At 48.6% G+C, this 11,134-nt stretch overlaps 1 protein-coding gene and 1 pseudogene across 1 annotated transcript; one reads left to right on the forward strand and one right to left on the reverse strand.

The window, feature by feature from the left end:
* The first annotated feature begins 2,167 nt into the window (after positions 1-2,167).
* Positions 2,168-2,877, forward strand: LOC101755152 (annotated as a pseudogene).
* Positions 2,878-2,996: 119 nt separating this feature from the next.
* LOC101755556 (glycine-rich RNA-binding protein blt801) lies at positions 2,997-3,833 on the reverse strand. The gene is made up of 4 exons (XM_022829727.1): positions 3,758-3,833; positions 3,444-3,512; positions 3,232-3,338; positions 2,997-3,116 (listed from the first exon to the last, which is right to left on the reverse strand). The coding sequence occupies exons 1-4, from the start codon at positions 3,831-3,833 to the stop codon at positions 3,042-3,044; spliced, it is 327 nt and encodes a 108-aa protein (XP_022685462.1). The 3' UTR covers positions 2,997-3,041.
* Between the last annotated feature and the right edge of the window lie 7,301 nt (positions 3,834-11,134).

The following is an 11,134-nucleotide window of genomic DNA, read 5'->3' on the forward strand; positions in this document are numbered from 1 at the left end:
TTTCACAGCTGCATGGCAACGCCATCGGACCGGACTCAGCTAGAACGCACAACGCCATCGGACTGCTCGTGTCGTCGGAACCGTACTAGCTGTAGCTCTTGTTTCCTCCAACTTCCCCCTGAAGAAACCGTACCAGCTGTAGCTGCTGAACACTTGAGTCCCTCTGCTGCCACCCCCTACCTGCCCCCCAGTGTGTCATCGAACCCCTTGCTTCATGTGTGAATCTGTACGGCTTTGCTTGTTCTTCTGGACCCTGATTGCGGTTGAATCCAGTTTGTAGTTCTATTTGTTCATCAAACCTGCTTGACTCCTTTGGTGCCGATGAACAGGCAGTTGCTATCCCTTTATCTCCTCGTGTTGTCAGGATTGTGCCTTTTGTGTTGCCAGGTAAGGGTATGTTCTTGAAGGGCCATGCGGCCGGTGCCACTTGCCTCAAATGTTTTCTCGATGGTTATGTGGTCGAGTTGAGTGCTTGTGTTGGTCGACGACTGACAGATGGACGAAGCAAAATGGGAATGGCTACTTAGACCCTCGCCTCAACGGGGGCTCTTATCTAGCTTCCGGAAGTTAGATGGGAGCTCTAGTTTCCGGCTCATTCAAGGCTCATCTCCATCCTCTTCTTGTTCCTTCAGCAAGCTCCACCTCCACCCCTCCACCACCCTGCCCAACGGCAGCCGTGCCGTTCGCCCACCATCTGCCACTGCCCCCTTGACCCCTCACTTCCGAGCCCCCGCCGCCGGGATCCAGCCCCACCCGACTGGTGGCGCTCCCACACTGCGTCGTGTCGTCTCTGTCACCAGCCAACCCGCCACCACCGTCAGGTCCCCACACCGCCCCAAGTCCTCTTCTATGGCCGCCGGCCTTGGAGCCCCCACCCCCAGCAACCCCGAAGGGCCAGCGACGATGGCTGCTGCTGCGGCGGCAGGTCGGATGGGGAGCCCGCGGACGCCACCATGGCGCGGCGAGGCACGGCTGCGGTGGCTGTGAAGGGGTGGAGGAAGAGGGGCGTGGTGGCGGAGGTGGAGGGGAACATTCTGGAGGAGCGGACGAGAACGCGATTCTTCGAGATTGTTGGTCGAAGTTGGAGCCTCTCGATCTCGAGTTCTGATTTCTGGTATGGAGGTAGACCACTGGATTGCTGATTTCTGGTATGGAGGTAGACCACTGGACCGAATTAACAGGTGGGCTTGGGGCCTTGGGTCGAACCTGAATCAAATCATCTTGTAGCAGCATTAAAGTGAGAAAAGGCACACAGAGAATTTGGGAGCCATTGTTTTTTTTTGGCAATTTCACAACAACAGTCCTGCCTCATCCATCAACCAGCAGAAATAAGTAATCGGCTCTAATTACGATTTAAATCCAATCAGGTTGTCTGCATAGTGTTGCTTTACTTGTAACTAGCAGAAATACCCGTGCGTTGCTACGGGTCCTTATTTACTCTTACGTTATTATTTGCTTGTTGCTTATATGTTAGATTCGCTTCACAATATGGTGGTGTGTTGCCCCTAGTAGTCATTCCTTTGCAAGTATAGTAGTAGAAGATATTTGTGGGTGGTTTGATACTATTTGTTTATTACGTGAAACCCACACATGGAACTCGTGCATTCCAACGGAAGCAAGGGCAGGCACAGCTCTGAGTGGCGTACCGCTGTTCGGAGTCCCATTGCCGTGGTAGAAGGCGACCTATGATGGGAGCGGCGTTAAGATGTATGATGATGATGATGGCGCAATCGTTGTTGGGCTTCGTAAATAGAAACAAAGCTAAGGATGGAAATTATTAAGTTTGAAGGCTGTATTTTGTTAATACAAACTACCCTAACGGCACGGGTGGTCGGCCAACTCCAGCTCCACGGCGGCGATAGATGATCAGGCAAGGCCGGCTGGTGTGGGTGGCTCGACCCCGACGCAGGTAGCCCCGACCCCGACGTTGAGGCTCGCCTGAGCACCTCCACCTCCACAATTGCAGAAAAGTTTAGGGATCTTTTTGCAAGGACTGTGGATTGATTATGAAAAAGTTGAGGAACTTTTTTGCAAAATAAATACGACAGTTTTAAAAAACAACTGCACTTCACAGATTATTGAAGAATCTTTTCATTGCTTGATTATTACTTGTCTTCAAATATTACACCTTCGCAAACTGCGAGCAACTAACATTTCTGCAGTTCCCAGGAGGAATGTGTTGTCAACAATGCTATCCACTTCAACAGGCCTAATCTTAGGACCAAAACAGATCACCCTAGCTGAGACAACCGGCGGCGCATTCAGGGAATACATTGACACATTCGATGGCTACACCTTCCTGTACCCCAAGAGCTGGATCCAAGTCAAGGGAGCTGGTGCGGACATATTCTTCAGAGACCCCTTCGTCCTTGATGAGAACATGTCAGTCGAGATAGATATCATCCCCTTCGTCGTCAAAATACACCAGCGTCGAGGATCTAGGCCCTCTGGAGAAGGCTGCGGAGAGAAGGTTCTGAAGAAGCAGTACCTGACGGAGTTCAGGTCGACCAGGCTGGGCGTTCGGCGCGAATCGAACGTCCTGTCGGTGTTGTCCAAGGTCGCTGACGATGGCAAACTCTACTACGAAGTTGAGGTGACTAAAGACAGAAAACTTGGATTGAAAACTTAGATGTGTGTGCTCGTGGTTTCTTTCCTGCAGGTGAACATAAAATCCTATGCGAGTAACAACGAGCTGGCGGTGATGCCGCAGGACAGGGTGCAAAGCCTGGAGTGGGATAGGCGCGCTACCTGTCGGTCCTCGGCGTCGAGAACAAGTGGCTGTACGAGCTGCGGTTGCAGACGCCGGAGCAGGTGTTCATGCAAGAAGAGGACCTCAGGAGAGTCATGGAATCCTTCAGGGTCATCAAGGCAGCGTAGTACGGTGTACTGGTGCTTTGCTTTACAGGGATCTCTATGCCACTTACATTGTCGAGGGCTTGAGAAGATGGGTGATCTGACTATTGCCTTGAACTGCCTTGTCACTAAAACTGGAGGATGTTGATGAAAAATGTGTTGCTGGAGACGCGGCAAGGAAAATGCAATTATGCATCTAAATCGGTAGTGTCAGATCGCCCACTGTCTGAGTACTGCACCCGAATGGTCCTTCCATGAAGCACCTGAAACAATTTCAGTGTGGAAATATGGGTTAGCAATAGAGAGGTGAGCGCATAGCCGCACATTGTTCCGAGAGAACTGGGCTTGAGAAATGTCGACGAAGATAGTGAGGAGCACCTCACCGTTCATCTTCTGCACTGCTGCAGTAGCTTCGTCTTCTGAAGAAAATGTAACGAAGCCAAATCCTTTCGACTTCCCCGTTGTCGGATGGCATATCACCTTCACTGCGGTGCATATTCAAAGAAATAAGAGGATGATTTGCGTTGTCCGACACAAGATACAGCTGCACACGTTTACATAGCAACAACATCATACATTCGTAAGAATACCTGCAATAACATCGCCATGTTGAGAGAAGGCATCCTTGAGAGCTGTTTCATTTGTATCGTAACAAAGACCTGCACTTTATTATACAATTACAAGAAATAAAAGGCAATAATCAACATCAGCACGCCCCAAATTGAACCAATCACACCACTTAACATCCTTCCCATTGGAAATTAAAAAGGAAGAATTTGATCAGGTGCGATAATGCTCTCTCTCTAAATCTGATCACAAAAGGCGATCCACTTAAAGAAATCATATGGGAAAGGTCGAAAGGATTTACCACCGATGAATAACTTGGGTGTGCGTGCACATGAACATGCGGCGTTCCGATTGAATAGCTTCCCGAACGGAGTCACAGCATTGCGCAGCATCCCTCCTCTCCCATTCAGCATCGTCTGCAAACTCTAGCAAACGATAACCCCCAAATCCAACGGGTGAGCGAGGAACGCACCGGTCTTGAGAGATGCCATTACCTGCCCGCGCCTCGCACGTGCTCGCCAGCCGCCGCGGTGTCCCGTGCGCCAGTTTACATCGCCGTTCGAGCGCAAGTAGAGATCGCCGGCGGCGCCAGCGCAGCCGGTCGGCACCGAGGTGGGTGGGGGCGCGGGCGGTCGGGTCACGGAAGGGCCGGCGGCGGACTAGAAGAGGAGAAGGATGGGACACGAACGGTCGGCCGAACCGTCTGCTTCGAGACGACGGAGATCGCCGGCGGCGTCAGCGCGGACGGCCGGCACCGCGGCGGGTGGGGGCGCGGGTGGCCAGGTCACGGAAGGCCTGGCGGTGGACTAGAAGAGGATAATCCGCCGGCAACGGGGCGGATCGGATTGGCGAGCGAGCTCGGGGATTTCGGGTGGGATTCGCCGCTCGCGTCTTTAATTTTTCGGTGGAGGGGACGGGTGGGACGCGGAAATCGTGGGAAACGGACGTGAGCCGGACAACGGATGAAAAAAATCGGCAGTGACATTACTCATTATAGATTTTGTGGATCAGGACTTCCATATGTGATCAACAGGTGTACAGCGTTGATTTCAGACTCAATCTTGGTGTTATCTGCGACATGGGACTACCTGTACAATGCACTTGAGCTTGACAGCATTGTCATTATTCTATACGTTCCATTTGCATCATTCGTAGAGGCACAAGGAACTACAAACAGAACCTCATGCTCCACGGACTCGTTGCCTACCTGAAGATAAACGACCAATGCAGAGTTTAAAAGCAGCAGTACTGAAGTCCAAACTTGATACAACAGCACGTTCAAATCCTCAATCTCGACACCAGGAGGACTATAAATTTCAGACCAACCCGCGCCTCCATCCATCCAACACGAAATCAACCACAAGCCCACGGCCATAGCATCCCAAGCACACCCCCAAGGCAAAAAGACCAATGGCGTCCTGCAAGCTCGTCGCCCTCTTCTTCGCCTTTGCCGTGGTGGTGGCGACGACGGTGCAGCCGTCCGAAGCGAGAATCAGAGGAGACCAACTGCTCCACCCCTCGACGTTCCACAATACCCCGCCGCAGTCGCCGAGTTCGTCCAGCAGTGCCGTCCCACCCCACCTTTCGTCGCTGCCGCCACCATCGCCGCCGGCTCAGCTGACGGAGTGCATGACGCCGCTGATCGGCATGATACCGTGCATGGACTACCTGACCAACCTCACCGTGCTGGCGCCTCCCACCGAGTGCTGCGACGGCCTCAAGTCGATCATCCGCGATGCCCCCATCTGCCTCTGCCACGGCATGACCGGTGACATGAATGACCTCATGCCCCTGCCCATCGACCCCGTCCGCATGATCATCCTCCCGCTCGCCTGCGGCGCCATGCTGCCGCTCCAAACGCTCTTCTCCTGCAATAGTAAGCTTTTCGTAACCTCTCTCTTCATGCATATGTCGTCCATACATTATTTTGATCCGTGGATCAGATATGCCTGCAATGAGATTGACAACAGCATGGTGTGATGTGTTTTGACAGCGCAACAAGTGCCGCCGATAATGCCACCGATGGCAGCGCCGGCGCCTACCAATCCTTCAGCGTCACCAATCAGGTGATTTATCTCCTTTGACACACCTTATTCTGAATGATTTGTTGCAATTTGTGTTGTAATCGCCACCTAATATCCTTTGCTTTTCGTTTTGTCTTCAGGTAATATATGTCGTAGCAGTAGCAACTACCAAGAGGATCAGAGCATGGATGGTTTGCGTCAACGTTAGCACTAGAGTCATGTTAGTTTTAAGTTGCTCTTAGGATAATAGCATTGTTTAGGTAGAGGGGAATTGTACTTATTGGTACGATCATGTAATGATTCCATTGATGGATGCAACCGTCAACTGCGGATATATATTAGTAGATGTTAAATAAATGTAATGGTGGTCTATGTTATGACACCTTGGATAAGACGATCTGATATTTGCTTCTGAATTTATTTTCCACTTGTTGCTACTTTGCATGGTCATAAAACTACATGCAATAAGTTGGGAATTCCTAGAGTAGTGGACCGAGATTAGAGTAAACCCAAGCTGATTGCAGACTTTGTTTCTTTTTTGAAACTTAGATTAGATATTATTGCTCTAAAAATACTTCCTCATTCCAAATTGCAGGTTGTTTTGGCTTTTCTAAGTATATAAATTTTGCTATGCACCTAGATACAGTATATGTCTAAATGCATAATAATATCTACAATATGGAACGGAGGGGGTATTTGGATACTCATCCAATTCTGTTGCATAATCATAAGGTAGAGTTTTTTTTAAGTTCTCAAAGTGATCGCCAACAAGATCCATTGAGTGTCTCACTTCAACAAATCAAAATAATGTGTGTTAGAGCCATTCAAATACAATCACACATGTTCTCCGATGTTGTGAATCGAGGTACCGAGGAGTCTTGAATATCTATAGTCATTGTTGGCAATGAGATTGGTATGATCGCTAGTACTGAAGTAGTTTAACATCTCTAAATAGTGTGACATTTGCGTTAGAAAAAAGGTGTGACACCCAAGAGGAACAAATCAAAAGAGGGTTTACTTGTCTATAGAGAGACATTCGTATACAATCAAATTTGTTCTCAGACTTTTGTGAATTGAGAACTTGTGCGTGTATAAAGATAGTCTTCTCTATGTTGAAATCTGACAGTCCTGGATATCTGAATGATAACTCGGTAGAGTAGGCTTGCTCTACCTGAGAGTGACTACTGCCCACACCCTCCAACAATCTCATCTGAATCCTATCATCTCTTTCTTGTTAAAAACTCACAGCTTGATACCCCGCTCAACTCGTAATCAGCTAGCTAGGCTCATTACATTATTTTCTAACGAGCTGAGCTTACGTTTCAGCTCGTAATCAGCTAGCTAGGCTCATTACATTATTTTCTAATGAGCTGAGCTTACGTTTCAGCTCTTTAGAGATAAGGAGTCAGCTTGAGCTAGCTCACATAACCATATTTCTCCAAAAAAAATAGTCTTCTCTATGTTGAAATCTGATAGCTCTGGACATCTGAATGACAACCCGGCAGAGCAGGCTTGCTCTACCTAAGCGTGATTACTGCCCACCTTCCAACAATACTATCTGAATCCAATCATCCTCTCTGTTGTTAAAAGCTCGTAGCTTGCTCAACTCATAATCAGCTAGGCTCATTACATATTTCTAATGAGCTGAGCTTATCGTTTCAGCTTGTTAGAGATAACGAGTCAGCTTGAGCTAGCTCACGAGCCAGAAGAGCAGATCCTCTCCCAGGTCCCATCCTTGTCTCCTCAGCTCCTCCGTCCTCGTCGTCTCTCTATCATATTGTGCATCGTCCTATCGTCACTTGGACTCGGCGCGGAGGGGCATCAGAAGCCGCGTAAGTGAGGCCGCACGAGTTTAGATGCTCTAGCTTTGATTTGATTCGTTTTCTTTTGTGCAGCTTCGTTATCTCGGACGAGAGAGCACCTAATAATAGTAATAGGTGAGGGAGCCTCAATCATTTTTGTTGAAATAAAATTCTTTTGTAAATCTGCTAGATTCTGATTTGAGAGGCTCTGTTCAGTTTTCTGCGAAGAGATCTCATAGCTCACGGACTGACGCGCCGTCGGGTCATGCAGGATTGCAAAAGGAGCCGTGGACGATGAGGTGATCCAATTTCAACGCCCACAACTCCGATGAGCTCGAGCCCAAATCCGACACGCCTAGCTCCTTCCTATCATCTCGCGCCACCGTGCCGTCATTGAGGTGGCTTCGCGCCCTCACCGTCGCTGACACTGTCCAGTCGCTAAGAGGTCTCCAGCTCGTGAGCCAAAACGAGGTGGCTCGAGCTACTAATAACTAGCCGAGAAAAAACGAGGGTGTGTTCCCGATGACGTTGTGCGTTCTAGCCAAGTCCGGTCCGATGGCGTTGCCATGCAGCTGTAAAAAGCTAAACGACGAAGCCGAGTACACATACAGTCCTGAAGCCGAGTACAGGAGCCGCAAAAACTCCGGAAACACGAAGCGATGCCAACCGATGGATTGAAGCGGACTCCACGCGTCGGCCGAGCGGATTGGGTATGCACCGGATGCGTTTTGCATCCGGCCTCCCTAGTAGAGAACTGACTTTCGATCCACCCCCTTTTATCCCGGTTTAAAGTTGGCCTGGGACAAAAGGGGGTGCGGGGGGGGGTGCGGAAATTTGGAGGGGAGCATTAGTCCCGGTTGGTAATTGCAACCGGGACTAAAGGCCCCCCTTTAGTCCCGGTTGCAACGGCTAGTTGGGGGGCGTCGGTGGCCGGACCCTTTTATCCCAACCGGGACAAAAGGTGTTTCCTTTTGTCTCGGTTGGAGTTTTTAACCGGGATAAAAACTCATCCCCCACCATATCCCGAGACAGAGACTTTCTTCTTCCTCCAGCCCGAGCCAGTCCAGCACATTGGTAGAGAGCTGAGCTTCACCTACTCTCCGGTGGTGCCCAAGCAAGGGAGGTGCTGCCCGAAGTTTTTTCCCTCATTTTCGTGGGAATTTGACTCAGCCAACAAGTGCTGCGAAGGTTTGCTACTTCATCCTTGTGTTATGCTTTGATTTATGCTTTGGAGATGGAAAGATTATTTGCTACAATGTGATGATGAAGTAGAAAAATGGAGAGGTATTTTGAGCTAGAATGTGAGGGAGATTGATGTGTCATATATAGTATGCATTATTTCAGTGGTTTAAAAATGATGCTACCTTGTCTAGACGGTTTATCTTATCAAATTAAATATGGTTTTTTAAATCCATATACTTGTTGAACTTGCATACCGTGTTCATTTCTGCGACGATGTTCTCCGCCGAGTAGCAACGTATGTCAAGAAGGAGGTTCGATTCTATGAGAAAGAGTGGATACGGACATCGTGACCGTGTCCCATTTTCCGTAGCATCTAACCTCTTTCATGACGAAGTGCGGTGCCGCCTAGCTGAGGACATCCTCGCGAGATGAACACGGTCTTCAAGTTCAACAACTTCTGTAGTGGTAAGGAAAGAATTTTTGTACATAGATGACTTCTGCTACTTGTTGAACTTGCATACCGTGTTCATCTCGCCGAGGATGTTCTCCGCCGAGCAGCAACGTATGTCAAGAAGGAGGTTCGATTCTACGAGAAAGAGTGGATACGGACATCGTGACCGTGTCCCCTTTTCCGTAGCATCTAACCTCTTTAATGACGAAGTGCGGTGCCGCCCAGTTGAGGACATCCTCGCGAGATGATCACGGTCTTCAAGTTGAACAACTTATGCAGTGTTAAGATAATAATTTAAATATGTGTATTTGGATCTTCATGTTGTTGTATTGTACCATGTTGTTTGGATCTTTAATCGATTTTCACGCGTAATCCATTGTCAAGTGTAATCCATTTTCATGCGTAATACGATGCAGATGGACTGGCAATGGATGTATAATGCAGACAGGCGGAGCAAGGTGTTTATTGATGGCTTGCATTATTTTCTCGAAGTGGCAAAAGCGAACAAGCCAGAGAATGGGTTCGTATGTTGTCCATGCTTCCAATGCAATAGCAGGAAGGAGTATTCAAAGGATTCCTGGGGGACTATTCACAGCCACTTGTTTAAATACGGTTTCATGCCTAACTATTTGGTTTGGACCAAGCACGGTGAACTAGGGGTTGTAATGGAAGATGGCGAAGAGGAGGAGGAAGATGACACCATTCCGGACTGGGTTGCAGGCCAAGCTTTTGCAGGTACTACAATGGGCGAGGCTGATGAAGATGAGTTTGCAGAAAATGACCCTACTGATGACCTTGGTCAGGTGATACGAGATGCATACAGAGATTGCGAAACTGAGAAGGAAGCAGCAAATTTGCAGCGCATGATAGATGATCACCAAAAATTGTTGTACCCAGGTTGCCAGCAGGGCCATAAAAAACTAGGTACGACACTAGAATTTGTGCAATGGAAGGCAAAAAATGGTGTGTCCGATAAGGCATTTCAGGGGATGTTGAACATTGTCAAGAAGATTTTCCCCGAGAATAATGAATTACCGTCCACAACATATGAAGCTAAACAGATTATTTGCCCTCTCGGATTGGATGTTCAGAAGATACACGCATGCCCTAATGACTGTATCCTCTATCGTGATGATGAATACGAGAAATTGGATACTTGTCCCGTCTGCGAAGCCCTGCGGTATAAGATCAGGCGAGATGATCCTGGTGATGTCGAGGGGCAGTCTCCCAAGAAGAGAGTTCCCGCGAAGGTGATGTGGTATTTCCCTATAATACCACGCTTGAAGCGCTTGTTCAGGAACAAGACGAATGCTAAGTTGATGCGATGGCACAAAGAAGACCGTAAGGAAGATGAGATGCTGAGACACCCCGCAGATGGGGCACAGTGGAGATCAATTGATAGAACGTTCCCAGACTTTGAAAGTGAAGCAAGGAACATAAGGTTTGGTTTAAGCACTGATGGATTCAATCCATTCGGTGAGTTGAGTAGTGGTCATAGTACTTGGCCTGTGACCCTTTGTATGTTCAACCTTCCTCCTTGGCTGTGCATGAAGCGGAAGTTCATTATGATGCCGGCGCTTATCCAAGGCCCAAAACAACCCGGCAACGACATTGACGTGTACCTAAGGCCGTTAGTTGATGACCTTTTACAGCTCTGGAAGGAAGAAGGTGTACGTGTGTGGGATGAGGATAGACAAGAGATCTTTAATCTACGAGCACTGTTGTTCGTAACCATCAACGATTGGCCTGCATTGAGTAACCTTTCAGGACAGACAAATAAGGGATATCGGGCATGCACCCACTGTTTAGACGACACAGACAGTATGTACTTGAAGCACTGTAAGAAGGTCGTCTATATGGGTCATCGTCGATTTCTCCCTGCTCACCACCAGCTGAGAAAGAGCGGGATGCATTTCAAAGGGACGCCAGACCATCGTAAAAAACCTGCACACCGTAATGGAAAGCGTGTGTTCGAGATGATGAAGGATGTATATGTAGTCTTCGGAAAGGGACTTGGTAGCCAACCTGTTCCGAACGACGATAACGGACATGCACCCATGTGGAAGAAAAAGTCAATATTTTGGGAGCTACCTTATTGGGAAATCCTAGAGGTTCGCAACGCAATAGACGTGATGCACCTGACGAAGAATCTTTGCGTGAACGTGCTAGGCTTCATGGGTGTTTATGGAACCTCAAAAGATACATTGGAAGCACGACAGGACCTGAAAGCCATGGGGGCATCGAGATGACCTACA

Source organism: Setaria italica, chromosome IX (assembly GCF_000263155.2).
Source record: "Setaria italica strain Yugu1 chromosome IX, Setaria_italica_v2.0, whole genome shotgun sequence".
In the NCBI taxonomy this organism is placed as follows: domain Eukaryota; kingdom Viridiplantae; phylum Streptophyta; class Magnoliopsida; order Poales; family Poaceae; genus Setaria; species Setaria italica.